At 58.9% G+C, this 20,666-nt stretch overlaps 1 protein-coding gene across 3 annotated transcripts; it reads left to right on the top strand.

The window, feature by feature from the left end:
• The first annotated feature begins 379 nt into the window (after positions 1 to 379).
• HNRNPA1 (heterogeneous nuclear ribonucleoprotein A1) lies at positions 380 to 18,921 on the top strand. 3 transcript variants are annotated; one of them, XM_033083294.1, is made up of 11 exons: positions 380 to 469; positions 2,688 to 2,804; positions 5,015 to 5,161; positions 6,686 to 6,896; positions 8,022 to 8,114; positions 8,195 to 8,290; positions 8,440 to 8,499; positions 9,908 to 10,084; positions 13,000 to 13,122; positions 15,320 to 15,382; positions 18,253 to 18,921. In XM_033083294.1, exons 1-10 carry the CDS (start codon positions 455 to 457, stop codon positions 15,373 to 15,375), a joined length of 1,095 nt encoding a protein of 364 aa, XP_032939185.1. In that variant the 5' UTR covers positions 380 to 454; the 3' UTR covers positions 15,376 to 15,382; positions 18,253 to 18,921. The 3 variants fall into 3 exon arrangements, with proteins under 3 accessions (XP_032939185.1, XP_032939186.1, XP_032939187.1); XM_033083295.2 differs by having other exon boundaries at positions 391 to 469; positions 18,762 to 18,921; XM_033083296.2 differs by lacking the exon at positions 8,440 to 8,499 and having other exon boundaries at positions 391 to 469.
• Positions 18,922 to 20,666: the final 1,745 nt, after the last annotated feature.

Consider the following 20,666-nt stretch of genomic DNA (forward strand, 5'->3'; position numbering starts at 1 on the left):
CCCGCCGGCGTCCCGCGCTGAGCGACGGCCGCTCCCGCCAATGGGAACCGTCCCCCCGCGCGCCCAGCCAATCAGCGCCGAGCGAGGGGCGGGCCCTCCTCTCCCTCAACCAATCAACGCCGCGCCGGGGAGTCTCCGGGCCGGAGCGGGAAAAGCCGCGCGAGGCGTGGCAACAACGCTCCCACCCAATCAGCGCGGCGCGGGGGCGGGACTTTTCCGCGGGTATCCAATCAGCGGCGGCGTCGCGGGAGGAGCGCGGCGGGCGAGCCAATCAGGCGGCGGCGCCGGGAGGCGTCAGCCAATGGGAGGCGGCGCGGGGGCCGTGAGGGCGGCGGGGGCGGCGGGGTGAGGCAGCGGCGCTCGCATCGCTCGGCCCCTTTCCGTGTCGGCCCTCGCAGAGGGAGCATCGCGCGCTGCCGCCACCGCCCGGCCCGCCCCGCCCCGCGCCGCCGCCATGGCCAAGGCCGAGGTGAGCGCTCGCGCCGCTTTTTTCCCCCCTCCGTCTCGCCGATTCCCCGCGCGTTTTGTTGTTTGTTTTTTTTTTAATTTTTTTTTTTTTTTTCTTTAAATTCCACCCCCCCCCCCGCTCCCCTCACGGCGCCGCCTGGCGGGCCGCGCGCTCTCACTGCGCCTGCGCGGGCGCCCCCCCCCCCATTCCCCTCACGCGCAGGCGCCATTGTGGGGGGGGGGGGGTCACACCGAGCCCCCCCCCCACCCCCCCCACTCAGCGCATGCGCGACCCCCCTCACCCCCCCACCCCCCCATCCCCCCCCCCCGGGCCACGTGCGCGTCCTTTGTGTCACCGGGATGGGGGGGACACACACTGGGGAGGGGGGGCTGCCAAACCTTTGGGGTAATTATTGGGTTGGGGGGGGTTTGGAGGTGGAAATTTGGGGTCTTGGGGGGGTTAAAAATAAAGATTGGGGGTTTTAAAGGGGTGGGGGAGCCCGGATTTGGGGGTGGGGGCGATGAGGGGAGTGGTAGGCCTCAAAATTTGGGGATGGGGGAGAGATCTGGGGGACTGGGAAGTCGGAGAATTTGGGGTGGGGGGCTCTGGAAATGGGGCCCGGGGATGCTCAGGGATCAGCTGGCCCCAAAAATTCGGGATGGAGGAGCTGGGGGGCAGCTCTGCGTCCTTTTAGGGTTTGGGGTCCCTCAAAGGGGGTCTGGGGGGTTCAGGATCTCAGGGGAGGGGGCTTGGGGGGGCTGGGCACCCCCTGAGTTTGGGGCTGGGGGCTCCCAGAGGGAATTTGGGGGGGTCAGGACCTCCCTGGAGCAGGGAGGGACCCCAGGGTGGGATCTGAGCTTTTAGGGCATCCCTGGAGCTGGGAGGTTCCCAGGGAGAAAATTTTGGGGTCTCAGGGAGAAAATTTGGGGGTCCCAGGGGGGATTTTGGGGTCTCACGATGGATTTTAGGGTGTCAGGATGGATTTTAGGGTCCTAGGGGGGGATTTTGGGGTGTCAGGATCTCCCTGGAGCTGTGGGAGGGAATTTTGGAGGGAATTTGGGATGTCAGGAGCTGTGGGAATTCCAGGATGGATTTTTGGGATGTCAGGGGTGATTTTAGGATGTCAAGACCTCCCTGGAGCTCTGGGGGGTCCCAGGATGGATTTTTGGATGTCAGGATCTCCCTGGAGCTCTGGGAGGGAATTTTGGAGGGAATTTGGGATGTCAGGAGCTGTGGGAATTCCAGGAGGGATTTTTGGGATGTCAGGAGCTTTGGGGCAAATTTCAGGATGGATTTTGGGGTGTGAGGAGTTCTGGGGGGTCCCAGGATGGATTTTGGGGGGTCCCAGGATGGATTTTGGGGTGTGAGGAGCTCTGGGGGGTCCCAGGATGGATTTTTGGATGTCAGGATCTCCCTGGAGCTGTGGGAAGGAATTTTGGAGGGAATATGGGATGTCAGGAGCTGTGAGAATTCCAGGAGGGATTTTTGGGATGTCAGGAGCTGGGGAGGGGTCCCAGGATGGATTTTGGGATGTCAGGGGTGATTTTAGGATGTCAAGACCTCCCTGGAGCTCTGGGTGGTCCCAGGATGGATTTTGGGGGGTCCCAGGATGGATTTTGGGCTGTCAGGATCTCCCTGGAGCTGTGGGAAGGAATTTTGGAGGGAATTTGGAATGTCAGGAACCCTGGGTGTTCCCAGGATGGATTTTTGGGGTACCAGGAGTTGCTGTGAGAATTCCAGGATGGATTTTTGGGGTGTCAGGGGTGATTTTAGGATGTCAAGACCTCCCTGGAGCTCTGGGTGGTCCCAGGGTGGATTTTGGGATGTCAGGAGTTGCTGTGAGAATTCCAGGATGGATTTTTTGGATGTCAGGAGCTCTGGGTGTTCTCAGGATGGATTTTTGGGGTGCCAGGAGTTGCTGTGGGAATTCCAGGATGGATTTTGGGGTGTGAGCAGCTCTGGGTGTTCCCAGGATGGATTTTGGGATGTCAGGAGTTGCTGTGGGAATTCCAGGATGGATTTTTGGGGTGTCAGGATCTCTGGGTGTTCTCAGGATGGATTTTTGGGGTGCCAGGAGTTGCTGTGGGAATTCCAGGATGGATTTTGGGGTGTCAGGATCTCTGGGTGGTCCCAGGATGCATTTTTGGGATGCCATCCCCTCCCCCCAGAGCCGTGTGAGGAGGTTCTGGGGGTCCCCAGCCCCCCCTGACCCCCTGTGTCCCCTGCCCTGTCCCCGCAGTCCCCGAAGGAGCCGGAGCAGCTCCGGAAACTTTTCATCGGCGGCCTGAGCTTCGAGACCACGGACGAGAGCCTGCGCAGCCACTTCGAGCAGTGGGGCACGCTGACTGACTGTGTGGTGAGGGACCCTAAAACTGACCCTAAAAACTGACCTGGGATCCCTTAAACCTGCCCTGGGGCATGCTCACCGACTGCGTGGTGAGGGGGCACCTAAACATGACATGGGGGCACTAAAAACTGATCCTAAAACTGACCTGGGATCCCTTAAACCTGCCCTGGGGTCACCTGAACCGACCCTGGGGCACGCTGACCGACTGCGTGGTGAGGGGGCACCTAAAACTGATCTGGGGCACCAAAAACTGATCCTAAAAACTGACCTGGGGGCACCAAAAACTGACCTGGGGCACCAAAAACTGACCTGGGGCACGCTGACTGACTGTGTGGTGAGAGACACCAAAAACTGATCTGAGACCCCAAAAACTGACCCTAAAACCTGACCTGGGATCCCTTAAACCTGCCCTGGGGTCACCTGAACCGACCCTGGGGCACGCTCACCGACTGCGTGGTGAGGGGGCACCTAAAACCTGACCTGGGGCATCAAAAACTGACCCTAAAAACTGCCCTGGGGCACTGACCTGGGGTCACCTGAACCTGCCCTGGGGCACGCTCACCGACTGTGTGGTGAGGGGGCACCTAAAACTGACCTGGGGCACCAAATCCTGACCTGGGGCACCCCTAAAACCTGACCTGGGGCATCAAAAACTGACCCTAAAAACTGACCTGGGGCATCAAAAACTGACCTGGGGCACCCCTAAACACTGACCTGGGGTCACCTGAACCTGCCCTGGGGCACGCTCACCGACTGCGTGGTGAGGGACCCCAAAAACTCATCTGAGACCCCAAAAACTGCCCTGGGGCACCCTAAAACTGACCTGGGGCATCAAAAACTGACCCTAAAAACTGCTCTGGGGCACTGACCTGGGGTCACCTGAACCTGCCCTGGGGCACCCTGATGGACTGTGTGGTGAGGGAACCTCAAAAACTGCCCTGGGGCCCTAAAAACTGACCTGGGATCCTCTAAACCTGCCCTGGGATCTCTTAAACCTGCCCTGGGGCATGCTGACCGAGTGCATGGTGAGGGGCACCCTAAAACTGACCTGGGATCCCTAAACATAATCTGGGATCCCCAAAAAACTGGTCTGGGGTCACCAAAAACTGCCCTGGGATCCCCTGAAACTCCCTGGGACCTCAAAACCTGCCCTAGGGTCACCAAATCCTGCCCTGGGATGACCAGAACCTTTCCTGGGACCCCAAAAACTGCCCTGAGATCACCAGAACCCGCCCTGAAACCACAGAAACCCTCCCTGGGATGACCAAAGCCATCCCTGGGATGACCAAAACCCTCCCTGGGATGACCAAAGCCATCCCTGGGATGACCAAACCCTGCCCTGGGACACCAAAACCTGCCCTGGGATGACCAAAACCAGGCCTGGGATCAACACACCCTGCCCTGGGACCACAAGCCCCGCCCTGGGACATCAAATATTTCCCTGGCATCCCCAAAACCCAACCACTGTCCCCATGTCCACTGCCCTGTCCCTGCCCTGTCCCTGTCCCTGCCCTGTCCCTGTCCCCAGGTGATGTGGGACACCAAGACGTACTTGCAGGGATTTGGGTTTTGTCACATCCCTGTCACCGTCTCCTTGTTCCTGTCCCTGCCCTGTCCCTGCCATCCCTGAGGTGTCCCTGTCCCCATGTCCCTGTCCCTGAGGTGTCCCTGTACCTGCTCTGTCCCTCCTCTGTCCCCAATGTGTCCCTGCCCTGTTGCTGTGTCCCTGTCCCCCAGGTGTCCCTGTCCCTGTGGTGTCCCTGTCCCTGATGTCTCCCTGCCCTGTCCCTGTTCCTGCCATCCCTGAGGTGTCCCTGTCCCCATGTCCCTGTCCCCCATATCCCTGTCCCTGAGGTGTCCCTGCTCTGTCCCTGCCATCCCTGAGCTGTCCCTGTCCCCAGGTGATGCAGGACCCCAACACAAAGCGCTCACGGGGCTTTGGGTTTTCTCACATCCCTGTTCCTGTGTCCCTCCCCGTGTCCCTGTCCTGTCCCCTGTGTCCCTGTCACTGTCCCTACCATCCCTGAGGTGTCCCTGCCCTGTCCCTGAGGTGTCCCTGTCCCTGTCCCCAGGTGATGCGGGACCCCAATGAAGCGCTTGCGGGGCTTTGGGTTTTGTCACATCCCTGTGTCCCTGTCCCCATGTCCCTGTCCCCATGTCCCTGTCCCTGAGGTGTCCCTGTCCCCATGTCCCTGTCCCTGAGGTGTCCCTGTCCCCAGGTGATGCGGGACCCCAACACGAAGCGCTCGCGGGGGTTCGGGTTCGTCACCTACTCCTCGGTGGAGGAAGTCGACGCCGCCATGAACGCGCGGCCACACAAGGTGGACGGCAGGGTGGTGGAGCCTAAACGGGCCGTGTCCAGAGAGGTGAGGGGACACTGGGGACATTGGGGACACTGGGGGGACATGGCAGGGTGGTGGAGCCTAAACGGGCCGTGTCCAGAGAGGTGAGGGGACACTGGGGACACTGGGGACATTGGGGGGACATGGCAGGGTGGTGGAGCCTAAACGGGCCGTGTCCAGAGAGGTGAGGGGACACTGGGGACACTGGGGACACCAGGGACATTGGGGGGACATGGCAGGGTGGTGGAGCCTAAACGGGCCGTGTCCAGAGAGGTGAGGGGACATTGGGGACACTGGGGACATTGGGGAGACATGGCAGGGTGGTGGAGCCTAAACGGACCGTGTCCAGAGAGGTGAGGGGACATTGGGGACAGCAGCAGCTGTGTGTCCCTGTGGGTGGTGGCTCTGGGGACACCGATGGCTCTGGTGACACTGTGGCCATCTGCCCCATGCCCCATGGGTGGTGGCTCTGGGGACAGTGGTGGCTCTGGGGACACGGTGGCTCTGGGGACATGGTGGCACCGGGGACACCATAGCCAGCTGCCCCGTGACCCATGGCTGGTGGCTCTGGGGACACGGTGGCTCAGAGGACCGTGGTGGTTCTGGGGACATGGTGGCTCTGGGGACACTGATGGCTCTGGGGACACCGTGGCCATCTGCCCCGTGCCCCATGGGTGGTGGCACTGGGGACACTGGTGCTTCTGAGGACACGGTGCCTCTGGGGACACCGTGGCACTGGGGATGGTGGTGGCTCTGGGGACAGCAGCAGCTGTGTGTCCTTGTGGGTGGTGGCACTGGGGACACTGGTGGCTCTGAGGACACCGTGGCTCTGGGGACACAGTGGCCAGCTGCCCCGTGCCCGTGGGTGGTGGCACTGGGGACACTGGTGGCTCTGAGGACACCGTGGCTCTGGGGACACAGTGGCCAGCTGCCCCGTGCCCATGGGTGGTGGCACTGGGGACACTGATGACTCTGGGGACAGCCGTGCCCCATAGGGGGTGGCTGTGGGGACACAGTGCCTCTGGGGACACGGTAGCTCTGGGGATGGTGGTGGCTCTGGGGACAACTGTGCCCTGTGGGTGGTGGCTCTGGGGACATTGGTGGCACTGGTGACATTGGTGGCTCTGGTGATACCATGGCTCTGGTGATACCGGTGGCTCTGGGGATGATGGTGGCTCTGGTGACACCGTGGCACTGGTGACACTGATGGCTCTGGTGACACCGGTGGCTCTGGGGATGGTGGTGGCTCTGGTGACACTGTGGCTCTGGTGACACCGGTGGCTCTGGGGACACTGATGGCTCTGGTGACCCCATGGCTCTGGTGACACCGTGGCTCTGGTGACATTGGTGGCTCTGGGGATGATGGTGGCTCTGGTGACATTGGTGGCTCTGGTGACATTGGTGGCTCCGGTGACCCCGTGGCTCTGGTGACACTGGTGGCTCTGGGGATGGTGGTGGCTCTGGTGACCCCGTGGCTCTGGTGACCCCATGGCTCTGGTGACACTGCTGGCTCCGGTGACCCCATGGCTCTGTGACCCCGCGTCCCAGGACTCGCAGCGGCCCGGCGCGCACCTGACGGTGAAGAAGATCTTCGTGGGCGGCATCAAGGAGGACACGGAGGAGCATCACCTGCGCGAGTACTTCGGCCAGTACGGCAAGATCGAGGTCATCGAGATCATGACCGACCGCGGCAGCGGCAAGAAGCGCGGCTTCGCCTTCGTCACCTTCGACGACCACGACTCGGTGGACAAAATCGTCAGTGAGTGCCTGGGGACGGGGACAGCATGGGGACAGGGACAGACTGGGAACAGGGACAGACAGGTGGGGATGGCCTGGGGACAGGGACAGACAGCTGGGGACGGGGACAGACAGGGTGGGGACGGGACAGGGACAGGGACAGACTGCTAGGGACAGCCTGGGGACAGGGACAGACAGCTGGGGACAGGGACAGAGAGACTGGGGACAGGGACAGTCTGGGGACAGGCACAGATAGACTGGGGACAGGGACAGACAGACTGGGGACAGCCTGGGGACAGGGACAGATAGACTGGGGACAGTGACAGACAGCTGGGGACAGGGACAGACAGACTGGGGACAGTGACAGGGTGGAGACAGGGACAGCTGGGGACGGGGACAGACAGCTGGGGACAGTGACAGGGTGGAGAGAGCCTGGGGACAGGGACAGACAGACTGGGGACAGGCTGGGGACAGGGACAGACAGCTGGGGACAGTGACAGCCTGGGGACAGGGACAGAGAGGTGGGGACAGGCACAGCCTGGGGACAGCCTGAGGACAGTGACAGCCAACCTGGGGACAGTGACAGCCTGGGGACAGCCTGGGGACAGTGACAGCCAACCTGGGGACATGGATGGGGTGACAGCCAGGGTGGGGACACCCTGGGGACACACAGGTGGTGGTAGCCTAGCTGGGACAGTGACAGCCAGCTGGGGACAGCCTGGTGGGGACAGCCTGGGGACAGTGACAATCAGGCTGGGGCAGTTACAGCATGGGGACATGGGGTTGGGAGGTGACAACCCAACTGAGACAGTGACAACTTGGGGACAGCCTGGGAACATGCAGGTGACAGCCAGCTGGGGACAGCCTGAGGACAGGGACAGCCAGCTGGGGACAGGGACAGCCTGGGGATAGCCTGGGGACATGGGAGTGGGAGGTGACAACCCAGCTAGGAGAGTGACAGCTTGGGGACAGCCTGGGGACAGCATGGAGTGGGTGACAACCCAGCTGTGTCCCTGCCAGCCCGGCTGTGTCCCTGTGGCCATGTTCCCCTGTGGGTGGTGTCCCTGTGTCCCTGTGACCCCGTGGGTGGTGTCCCTGTGTCCCCATGACCCCGTGCCACCCCCGTGACCCCTCGGTGTCCCCGCAGTCCAGAAGTACCACACGGTGAACGGGCACAACTGCGAGGTGCGCAAGGCGCTGTCCAAGCAGGAGATGGCGAGCGCCTCGGCCGGCCAGCGAGGTGAGTGCCACCCTGGCCGTGTCCCCACGGTGCCACCACGCTGTCCCTAAAGCCTGTCCCCTCCTCCTGTCCCCTCCCAGGCCGCAGCGGCTCCGGGAATTTCGGCGGCGGCGGCCGCGGCGGCTTCGGCGGCGGCGGCGACAACTTCAACCGCGGCGGCAACTTCGGCGGCCGTGGTGAGTGAGCGCGCCGGCCGGGGACAGTGCCACACCCCCCAGAAAAAGGGACAGGGGACACCCTGATGCCACCAGCTGCTCTCTCTCTCTGTGTGTGTGTGTCCTGGCCGGGCGCCGGGCGGGGCCCCAGCGCGGTTTGTTCTTTCCAGGTGGGTTTGGCCGCGCCGGCGCTTACGGCGGCGACGGATTTAATGGATTTGGCGCTGACGGTAAGGCCAGGCCGGGCTCCAGCTGCCCTGCCAGCAACCAGACAGAAATAGCAACAGAAACAACAAAAAAACAGCAAAAAATACAAAAATACCACCAAAAAAACACCAACCAAACAACAACAGAAACGCCAAAAAACCACAAAAATACCAGCAAAAAACACCGACCAAACGGCAACAAAACCACCAAAAAAACACCAAATAAACACCAAACAAACAACAGAAACACCGAAAAAACACCAAAAAACACAGAAAACCCACCCACCAAAAACCCACAAAAAACTGCAAAAAAACCACCAACCAAACAACAACAGAAACATCAAAAAATACCAAAATCCACGAAAAAACCCACCAAAAAAACACCAACCAAACAACAACAGAAACACTAAAAAAATACCAACCAAACACCAAAAAAACACCAACCAAACAAACAACAGAAACACTAAAAAAATGCCAAAAAAACACCAAACAACAGAAACACAAACACCAAAAATACCAGCAAATAAACACCAACTAAACAGCAACAAAAACATCAAAAAACACCAAAAATCACGAAAAAAAACACCAAAAAACCACCAACCAAACAAGAACAAAAACACCAACCAAACAACAAAAACACCAGAAAACCCCCAAAGCAACATCAAATATCCAAAAAAAATTGAAAAAACACAACCACCAAAAAACCCATAAAAACCCACCAAAAACCACACAAGAACACCAAAAAAACACCAACTAAACAAGAAGAAAACCACCAAAAACACACAAAAAACACACCAAAAACCCACAAAAAAACCACCACAAGGACAAGAAGAAACCCACCAAAAAACACAAAAAGCCCACCAAGAACCACAAAAAAACCACACCAAAAAACACCAAAAAACCCACAAAAAACCCACAAAAACACATCAAAAAACCACAAAAAACCCACCAAGAACCACAAAAACCCACAAAAAAACCACCAAAAAACCACAAAAAAAACCCAGCAAGAAACACAAAAAAACCAAAAAACCCACAAAAAACCCACCAAGAACCACAAAAAAACCCACAAAAAACACCAAAAAAACCACCAAAAAAACCATCAAAAAATACCAAAAACCACGAAAAAATTTACCAAAAAATTTACAAAAAAATTTACCAAAACACACCAAAAAACCACGAAAAAAATACCAAAACCCACCAAAAAAACCCACAAAAAGCCACCAAAAAACAACCTGAAACCACCAAAAAAACCACAAAACCACCAAAAAAACCAACACAAAAACACCAAAAAAACCACCAAACCACCAAAACAACACCAAACCCCCACCCCACCCCGGGGTCCCCCGCCATTCCGCCATCCTCGCCCGCCGCAGCCCAGGCCCCTCTTTGCTTCCCTCTCTCAAAATGTGTTTTTATTTTGTTTGATTCCCAGGCTACGGCGGCGGGGGCGGCCCCGGTTACTCGGGCGGGAACCGCGGCTACGGCGGCGGCAGCGGCTCCTACGACGGCTACAACAACGGCGGCGGCTTCGGCGGCGGCAGCGGCGGCCGGCGGCCGGCGAGGGGCCCGGCCCTGGCCGTGCGCAACGGGCTGGGCGAGGCGGGGACAGGTGGGGACACGGGGACAGGCTGGGGGAGCTGGGATGGGGGTTGGGGGTCAGGGGAACCTTCAGGGAGGGTTTGGGGGCTCGGGAACCATCCTGGGGGATTTGGGGTCTCAGGAACCATCCTGGGGGATTTGGGGTGTCAGAGAAACCATCGTGGGGGTTTGGGGGTCTCAGGAACCATCACCAGGATTTGGGGTCTCAGAGGACCCATCCTGAAGGATTTGGGGTCAGGGTATCCACCCTGGGGAATTTGGGGTTTCAGAGGAACCACCCTGAGGGATTTGGGGGCTTTGGGGTCTCAGGGAAACCACCCTGGGGGGATTTGGGGTCAGGGGATCCACGCTGGGGGGTCTGGGGTTGCAGAGGAACCACCCTGGGGGATTTGGGGTCTCAGGAACCACCCTGGGGGGGTTTGGGGAGTCAGGGGAACAATCCTGGGGGGATTTGGGGCCAGGGGTTCCACGCTGGGGGGTTTGGGGATTCAGAGAAACCATCCTGAGGGGTTTGGGGGTCAGGGGAGCCACCCTGGGGGGTTTGGGGTGTCAGGGGAACAATCCTGGAGGATTTGGGGTCAGGGGAAGCTTCAGGGAGGGTTTGGGATCTTGGGAACCATCCTGGGGGATTTGGGTTTTCAGAGGAACCTTTATGGAGGGTTTGGGGTCAGGGGAGCCACCATGGGGGATTCTGGGGCTTTGGGGAGCCACCCTGGGGATTTGGGGTCAAGAGAAGCTTCAGGGAGGGTTTGGGGTCTCAGGAATCATCCCAGGGGATTTGGGGCCAGGGGAGCCACCCTGAGGGATTTGGGGTCTCAGAGAAACTCTTATGGGGATTTGGGGTCTCAAAAAAGCCATCCCAGGATTTTTGAGGTCTCAGGAATCATCCTGGGGATTTGGGGTCTCAGGGAAACCCTCACAGGGATTTGGGGTCAGGGGAGCCACCCTGGGAACCATCACCACGATTTGGGGTCTCAGAGGAGCCACTGTGGGGGAATTTGGGGTTTCAGAGGAACCTTCATGAAGGGTTTGGGGTCAGGGAAACCTTCCTGAGGCTCTTGGGGGTTTTGGGATCCCAGGGGACCCCTCACCAGGATTTGGGGTCTCAGAGGAACCACCGTGGGGGGATTTGGGGTCAAGGGAAGCTTCAGGGAGGGTTTGCGGTCTCAGGGGAACCATCCTGGGGGATTTGGGGTCTCAGAGAAGCCATCCTGGGGGTTTGGGGTCTCAGGAACCATCACCAGGATTTGGGGTCTCAGGGAAACCACCCTGGGGGATTTGGGGTCAGGGGAGCCATCCTGGGAACCATCACCAGGATTTGGGGTGTTGGGAACCATCCTGAGGGGTTTGGGGTCAGGGGAGGCACCTTGGGGGATTTGGGGTCAGAGGAACCATCCTGGGGGATTTGGGGTGTCAGAGAAACCATCCTGGGGGATTTGGGGTGTTGGGAGCCATCACCAGGATTTGGGGTCAGGGGAGCCACCCTGCGGGATTTGGTGTCTCAGGGGAACAATCCTGGGGGATTTGGTGTCTCAGGAACCATGCTGGGGGATTTAGGGTCAGAGGAACCACCCTGAGGGCTTTGGGGTCTCAGGGAAACCCTCACAGGGATTTGGGGTCAGGGGAGGCACCCTGGGGGATTTGGGGTCTCAGGGGAGCCACCCTCAGGGATTTGGGATCTCGGGAACCACCCTGGGGGATTTCGGGGCTTTGGGGTCTCAGGGGAACAATCCTGGGGGATTTGGGGTCTCAGGAACCATCACCAGGATTTGGGTCTCAGAGGAACCACCCTGGGGGGATTTGGGTCAGGGGATCCACGCTGGGGGGTTTGGGGATTCAGAGAAACCATCCTGAGGGGTTTGGGGTCAGGGGAACCTTTATGGAGGGTTTGGGGTGTCAGGGGAACAATCCTGGAGGATTTGGGTTCAGGGAAGCTACAGGGAGGGTCTGGGATCTTGCGAACCATCACCAGGATTTGGGGTCTCAGAGGAACCACTGTGGGGGATTTGGGGTTTCAGAGGAACCCTTATGGAGGGTTTGGGGTCAGGGGAGCCACCCTGGGGGATTTCGGGGCTTTGGGGTCTCAGGGAAACCACCCTGAGGGGTTTGGGGTTTCAGAAGCTTCAGGGAGAGTTTGGGGTCTCAGAAACCATCACCAGGATTTGGGGTCTCTGAGGAACCACCGTGGGGGATTTGGGGTCAGGGGAACAATCCTGGGGATTTGGGGTCAGGGGAAGCTTCAGGGAGGGTTTGGGATCTTGAGAACCATCCTGGGGATTTGGGGTCTCAAAAAGCCATCCGAGGATTTTTGAGGTCTCAGGAACCATCCTGGGGGATTTGGGGTCAAGGGAACCTTCAGGGAGGGTTTGGGGTTTCAGAGGAACCACCCTGGGCTTTGGGGTCTCAGGGGAGCCACCCTGGGGGATTTGGGATCTCGGGAACCATCCTGAGGAATTTCGGGTCAGAGGAACCACCCTGGGGGATTTCGGGGCTTTGGGGTCTCAGGGGAACCATCCTGGGGGATTTGGGGTCTCAGAGAAGCCACCCTGGGGGATTTGGGGTTTCAGAGGAGCCACCCTGGGGGATTTGGGGTCTTGGGAACCATCACCAGGATTTGGGGTCTCAGGGGAACCACCCTGGGGCTTTGGGGTCTCAGGGAAACCCTCACAGCGATTTGGGGTCTTGAGAACCATCCTGGGGGGAATTGGGGTCTCAGAGAAGCCACCCTGGGGGTTTGGGGTCTCATGAACCATCCTGGGGGTCCTGGGAGCTTTGGGGTCCCAGTTGAATCTCCCTGAACTCTGCACTCCCCCATCCCAAACCTCCCAAATGCCCGAATCACGGCGCACCCCTGGGTGCTCCCTGACCCCACTATGACCCCACTGTGACCCCTCTGTGACCCCAATGTCCCCCCTGTCCCCCCAGGCAGTAACTTCGGGGGCGGGGGCAGCTACAACGACTTCGGCAGCTACAACAACCAGGCCTCGAGCTTCGGGCCCATGAAGGGAGGGAGCTTCGGGGGGCGCAGCTCGGGGCCCTACGGCGGCGGTGAGTCCTGAAAATACCCTAAAACCACAAAAAAAACACCCAAAAAATCCTAAATATCCCTAAATGTAACCGGGGCAGCTTCGGGGGGCGCAGCTCGGGGCCCTACGGCGGCGGTGAGTCCTTAAAAATACCCCAAAAACACCCAAAAAAACATCCCAAAAATCCTAAATATCCCTGAATGTAACGGGGGGCGCAGCTCGGGGCCCTACGGCGGCGGTGAGTCCCTAAAAACATCCCATAAACATCCCATAAACATCCCAAAATATCCCTGAATGTACGGGGGGAGCTTCGGGGGGCGCAGCTCGGGGCCCTACGGCGGCGGTGAGTCCCTAAAAACATCCCATAAACATCCCAAAAAATCCCTGAATGTATGGGGGGAGCTTCGGGGGGCGCAGCTCGGGGCCCTACGGCGGCGGTGAGTCCTGAAATCACCCCCAAATCACCCCCAAATCACCCCAAAAAAATCCCAAATATCCCTAAATGTGACTGAGGGAGCTTCGGGGGGCGCAGCTCGGGGCCCTACGGCAGCGGTGAGTCCCCAAAAAACCCCAAAAACACCCTAAAAAACATCCCAAAAAATCCCAAATATCCCCAAATTTAACTGAGGGAGCTTCGGGGGGCGCAGCTCGGGGCCCTACGGCGGTGGTGAGTCCTGAAAATACCCTAAAACCACAAAAAAAACACCCAAAAAATCCTAAATATCCCTAAATGTGACTGGGGGAGCTTCGGGGGGTGCAGCTCGGGGCCCTACGGCGGCGGTGAGTGCCAAAAAAACCCCAAAAACACCCCATAAACATCCCAAAATATCCCTGAATGTATGGGGGGAGCTTCGGGGGGCGCAGCTCGGGGCCCTACGGCGGCGGTGAGTCCCCAAAAAACTCCAAAAACACCCCAAAAAAAATCCCAAATATCCTCAAATTTAACTGAGGGAGCTTCGGGGGGCGCAGCTCAGGGCCCTACGGCGGCGGTGAGTCCCCAAAAACATCCCATAAACATCCCATAAACATCCCATAAACATCCCAAAATATCCCTAAATGTACGGGGGGAGCTTTGGGGGGCGCAGCTCGGGGCCCTACGGCGGCGGTGAGTCCTGAAATCACCCCCAAATAACCCCTAAAATCACCCCAAAAAATCCCAAATATCCCTAAATGTAACTGGGGCAGCTTCGGGGGGCGCAGCTCGGGGCCCTACGGCGGCGGTGAGTGCCAAAAAAACCCTAAAATCACCCCAAAAAAAATCCCAAATATCCCCAAATTTAACTGAGGGAGCTTCGGGGGGCGCAGCTCGGGGCCCTACGGCGGCGGTGAGTGCCTAAAAAACCCCAAAAACATCACAGAAACACCCCAAAATCACCCCAGAATCACCTGGAGAACCCCAAAATCACCCCAAAATATCCCTGAATGTACTGAGGGGGTGCAGCTCAGGGCCCTATGGTGGTGGTGAGTCCCTAAATCACCCCAAAAACACCCCAAAAACACCTGGGGAACCCCAAAATATCCCTGAATGTACTGGGGCAGCTTCGGGGGGCACAGCTCGGGGCCCTATGGTGGCAGTGAGTCCCCAAAACACCCCAAAACCCACCTGGGGAACCCCAAAATCACCCCAAAAACATCACAGGAACACCCCGAAAACACCTGGAGAACCCCAAAATATCCCTGAATGTACCAGGGCAGCTTCGGGGGGTGCAGCTCGGGGCCCTAAAAACTCACCTGGGGATCCCAAAAACAACCTGGGACACCCAAAATGTCTTGGGGAAACCCCAGAAACCACCTGGGGGACCCCAAAAATCACCTCAGGACCCCAAAACTCACATGGGGGATCCCAAAATCACCTGGGAAACCCCAAAATGTCTTTGGGAGACCCAAAAATCACCTGGGGACCTTCAAAATATATTGGGGAAACCCCGAAAAAACACCTGGGGACCCTAAAACCACCTGGGGACCCAGAAATCACCTGGGACACCCCAAAATGTCTGGGGAGACCCAAAAATCACCTGAGGAACCCAAAATGTCTTGGGGAAACCCCAAAAATCACCTGGGGGAGCCCAGAAATCGCTTTGAAGGGGATTAAAATGTTTTGGGGAGACCCCAAAATGTCCTGGCAGGGATCTTGGGGGGTCCCCAAATGTGTCCCTCCCCCAATTTTGGGGTCCCCAAATGTCCCGATTTTGGGGTCCCTGACTCCCCCCGCCCCGCAGGCGGTTACGGCAGCTCCAGCGGCGGCGGCAGCTACGGAGGAGGGAGGAGATTTTAACGGCCAGGTGAGGGGGAAAATGGGGAAAAACTGGGGGGAACTGGGGGGAAAAATAGGGAAAAAAATGGGGGGGAAAATATGGAGGGAAATTGGAAGGGAATTGAGAGGAAAAATTGGGAAACTTGGGGGAAAATGGGGAATTTAGGGAAAATATGGGGAAAATTGGGGGGAAAATTGGGGGAATTGGGGCTGGGATCAGGACAAGGAGGGGCTGGGATTGGGGCTGGGATCAGAGCAGGGATTGGGGCAGGGGTCAGAGCAGGGATTATTGGGGTCAGGACTGGGATTGGGGCTGGGATCAGAGCAGGGATTATTGGGGTCAGGACTGGGATTGGGGCAGGAATGGGGCTGGGATCAGGACTGGGAGTGGGGCAGGGATTGGGGCAGGGTCAGAGCAGGGATTATTGGGGTCAGGACTGGGATTATTGGGGTCAGGACTGGGATTGGAGCAGGGATCGGGACTGGGATTGGGGCAGGGGTCAGAGCAGGGATTGAAGCTGGGATCAGGGCCAGGAGTGGGGCTGGGATTGGGGCTGGGATCAGAGCAGGGATTATTGGGGTCAGGGCTGGGATTGGGGCAGGGGTCAGAGCAGGGATTATTGGGGTCAGGGCTGGGATTGGGGCAGGGGTCAGAGCAGGGATTATTGGGGTCAGGACTGGGATTGGGGCAGGGATCAGAGCAGGGATTATTGGGGTCAGAGCAGGGATTGGGGCTGGGATCAGAGCAGGGATTATTGGGGTCAGGACTGGGATCAGGGCTGTGCCTTCTTGGAGCTCCCAGCACCGGAGCCACTCCCAACCCTGAGCCTGATCCTGAACCTGCCCTAATCCTGATCCCAATCCTGATCCTGATCCGGAATCAGAACCTGTCCTGATCCTGATCCTAATCCTGATCCTGCCCTGATCCCAATCCTGATCCTGATCCGGAATCAGAACCTGTCCTGATCCTGATCCCAATTCTAATCCTGCCCTGATCCCGATCCTGCCCTGATCCCGATCCTGAGCCTGCCCTGATCCTGATCCTGATCCTGTCCTGATCCTGATCCTGATCCTTCCCTGATCTGGAATTAGAACCTGTCCTGATCCTGATCCTGCCCTGATCCCGATCCTGAGCCTGTCCTGATCCTGCCCTGATCCTGGTCCTGATCACAGCCCTGATCCCAGTCCCAATCCCAGTCCTGATCCTGACCCTGCTCCGATGCCAGTCCCAGTCCCTGATCCTGATCCCGAGCCTGCCCTGATCCCAATCCTGAGCTTGTCCCGATCCTGAACCTGATCCTGAACCTGATCCTGTCCTGGTACTGATCCTGATCTCAGTCCTGATCCTGATCCTGCCCTGATCCAATCCTGAACCTGCCCTGATCCTGATCCTGCCCTGATTCTGGTCCTGATCCCGATCCTGTGTCTGCCCTGATCCTGAATCTGTCCTGATTCTGATTCCTGATCTCAGTCCTGATCCTGATCCTGCCCCAAGACCAATCCTGAGCCTATCCTTATCCCTGATCCTGCCCTGATCCCGATCCTGAGCCTGTCCCAATCCTGAACCTGATCCTGAACCTGAACTTGATCCTGTCCTGATACTAATCCTGAGCCTGCCCTGATTCCGATCCTGAACCTGCCCTGATCCTGATCCTGATCCTGCCCTGATCCCAGTCCCAATCCTGATCCGATCCCAACCTGCCCTGATCCCAATCCTGAAGCGTGCCTCAATCCTGACCCTGAGCCTGCCCCTGTTCTGATCCTAATTCTGATCCTGAGCCTGACCTGATCCTGTTATAATCCCGATCCCTGATCCTGATGCTGATCCTGTCCCGATCCCAATCCTGAACCTGTCTTGATCCTGATCCTGCCCTGATCCTGCTCCTGATCCTGATCCTGACCCTGCCCCAATCCCCAATCCTGATCCTGCCCTGATCCTGAGTCTGAGTTTGCCCTGATCTCAATTCCTGAGGCCTGTCCTGATCTCAATGCTGATTCTGAGCCTGCCCTAATCCTGAGCCTGCCCTGATCCCAGTCCTGAGCCTGTCTGATCCTGATCTGGAATCAGAACTTCTCCTGATCCTGCCCTGATCCTGAGTCTGAGCCTTCTCTGATCTCAATCCTGAGCCTGCCCTGATCCCAATCCTGAACCTGTCCTGATCCTGAACCTGATCCTGAACCTGAACCTGATCCTGTCCTGGTACTGATCCTGATCTCAGTCCTGATCCTGAGCCTGCCCTGATCCCGACCTGTGCCTGTCCTGATCCTGATCCTGAATCTGTCCTGATTCTGATCCTGATCTCAGTCCTGATCCTGAGCCTGCCCTGATCCCGATCCTGTGCCTGTCCTGATCCTGATCTTGAATCTGTCCTGATTCTGATCCTGCTCTCAGTCCTGATCCTGATCCTGCCCCCAAGACCAATCCTGAGCCTATCCTTATCCTGATCCTGCCCTGATCCCGATCCTGAACCTGTCCTGATCCGATCCTGCCCTGATCCCGATCCTGAACCTGTCCTGATCCTGATCCCTGCCCTGATCCCGATCCTGAACCTGCCCTGATCCTGATCCTGCCCTGATCCCGATCCTGAACCTGTCCTGATCCTGATCCCGATCCTGCCCTGATTCTGGTCCTGATCCCGATCCTGAGCCTGCCTTGATCCCGATCCTGAGCCTATCCTGTCCTGATCATGCCCTGATTCCAGTCCTGACCTGATCCCAGTCCTTGCCTTGATCCTGGTCCCTGACCCTTCCCCAATCCCACCCCAATCCCAATCCTGCTCTGATCCCATCCCAATCCCAATCCCACCCCAGTCCTGACCCTTCCCCAATCCCAATCCTGCCCTAATCCCACCCCAATCCCACCCCACTCCAGTCTGACCGTGCCGCTCTGTCCCGCAGGAGCCGGAGCTGGGCGGGAGCCGGGGGCAGCCCCTGGAGCCAGCGCCGGGCTGGGCCGAGCCCGGGGACCCCCGGGGACCTCCGGGACCTCTGGGGACACCCAGGACCCCCTGGGACCACCCCTGGACCCCCCCCAGACCCCCCCGGACCCCCGGGGCGCTGTGAGGTCGCCGTGTCGGGGTCCCCCCGTGGGGTTCCCCCCGTAGTTCCTGTGTCCTGTACCTGTCCCCTCCCCTCAATAAATGTCTCTTGGGTTTTTTTTTTTAAATTATTTTTTATTATGACGATGAATTTTAGAGAGGAGAGGGTGGGGGCGCTGCTCTGTTCCTGATTGGTCGCCTCAGCTGTCAATCACAGCCTGGCTCCGCACTCCCTCTGAGCCCCGCCTCTCTTTTGTCACCCTGGGGTCCCCCGGGATGTCCCCGGGATGTCCCCAGGGTGTCCCCAGGGTGTCCCAGGGGTGTCCCCAGCCCCCCCCCATCACTAATTGCCCCCTTCCCTTTTTGTAGGAGCCGCCGGCCCCGGGAGAGGAGCCCGCGGAGGTGAGCGGGGGGACACTTTGGTGGACACTTTGGGGACACGAGGGACAGCCCAGGGCTGGGTGACCCCCCTCCCCCCCCCAGCGCCCGCGGGACCCCCCGGTGCCCTCAATAAAAGGGTTATTTTGTACCTGTGTCCCTGTGTGTGGGGACAGTGCGGGAGGGGGACGGGGACAGAGAGGGGACACCGAGGGGACACTGAGGGGACAGCGAGGGGACAGAGAGGGACAGGGACAGCGAGGGACAGGGACAGAATGGGGACACTGAGGGGACACTGAGGGGACAGGGGACAGCGAGGGGACACTGTGGGGACAGCGAGGGGACAGCGAGGGGACAGAGAGGGGACAGCGAGGGGACACTGTGGGGACACTGAGGGGACAGGGACAGAATGGGGACACTGAGGGGACAAGGGACATGAGGAGACATCAAGGGGACAGGACAGAGAGGGGGGCACCGAGGGGACAGAGAGGGGACACTGTGGGGACAACGAGGGGACACTGAGGGGACAGGGACAGAATCGTCATGGGAGGGGACAGGGACACTGAGGGGACACGAGGGGAGAGAGATATTGAGGGGACACTGAGGGGACAGGGACAGCGAGGGGACAGGGACAGAATGGGGACACTGAGGGGACACCAAGGGGACACTGAGGGACAGGGACAGAGAGGGGACAGGGACACTGAGGGACAGAGAGGGGACACAACAGCCATGGAGGGGACGGGGGCACTGAGGGGACGGGGACACCGAGGGGACACCGAGGGGACACTGAGGGGACAGAGACAAAGAGAGGACACTGAGGGGACAGGGACAGAATGGGGACACTGAGGGGACAGGGACACCGAGGGGACAAAACGGACGTGGAGGGGACAGGGACACTGAGGGGACAGAGAGGGGACACTGTGGGGACAACGAGGGGACAACAAGGGGACAGGGACACTGAGGGGACACTGAGGGGACAGGGACAGAATCGTCATGGAGGGGACAGGGACACTGAGGGGACAGGGACAGAATGGGGACACTGAGGGGACACCGAGGGGACACTGAAGGGACCGAGATATTGAGGGGACACTGAGGGGAAAGGGACATTGATGGGACATCCAGGGAAAGGGACACCATGGGGACACAACAGCCATGGAGGGGACAGGGACACTGAGGGGACACCGAGGGGACACTGAGGGGACAGAGATATTGAGGGGACACCGAGGGGACAAAACGGACATAGAGGGGACAGGGACACCATGGAGACACCGAGGGGACAGGGACAAAGAGGGGACACCAAGGGGACAGGGACACTGAGGGGACAGGGACATTGAGGGGACACTGAGGGGACAGGGACACCATGGAGACACTGAGGGGACAGGGACAAAGATGGGACATCGAGGTGACAGGGACAGAATGGGGACACCGTGGGGACAGGGACACTGAGGGGAAAGGGACATTGAGGGGACATCAAGGGGACAGGGACACCGAGGGGACACTGTGGGGACACAACAGCCGTGGAGGGGACACTGAGGGGACACCGAGGGGAGAAAACGGACATAGAGGGGACAGGGACAAAGAGGGGACACTGAGGGGACAGGGACATCAACGGAAAGGGACACCATGGGGACACAACGGCCATGGAGGGACAGGGACACTGAGGGGACACCATGGGGACACTGGGGACAGGGACACTGTGACAGGGATGGAGGGGACAGAATGGCCATGGAAGGGACAGGGACACCATGGGGACACAACAGCCATCGAGGGGACACAACGGCCATGGAGGGGACAGGGACACTGTGGGGACAGGGATGGAGGGGACAGGGCCAGCAGGAGTGTGACACCAAGGACCGGGATGTGTCACCCCAGGGTGACAGAGGTGCACACGGACAC

This window comes from Catharus ustulatus, chromosome 31 (genome assembly GCF_009819885.2).
Source record: "Catharus ustulatus isolate bCatUst1 chromosome 31, bCatUst1.pri.v2, whole genome shotgun sequence".
Lineage (NCBI taxonomy): Eukaryota > Metazoa > Chordata > Aves > Passeriformes > Turdidae > Catharus > Catharus ustulatus.

Bases quoted from the DNA above. Each gene is read 5' to 3' on its own strand.
- HNRNPA1 (XM_033083294.1), top strand. The intron at 6,897-8,021 runs GTGAGTGCCTGG...GTGTCCCCGCAG, and splicing joins CTCGGTGGACAAAATCGTCA to TCCAGAAGTACCACACGGTG. The intron at 8,115-8,194 runs GTGAGTGCCACC...GTCCCCTCCCAG, and splicing joins CGCCTCGGCCGGCCAGCGAG to GCCGCAGCGGCTCCGGGAAT.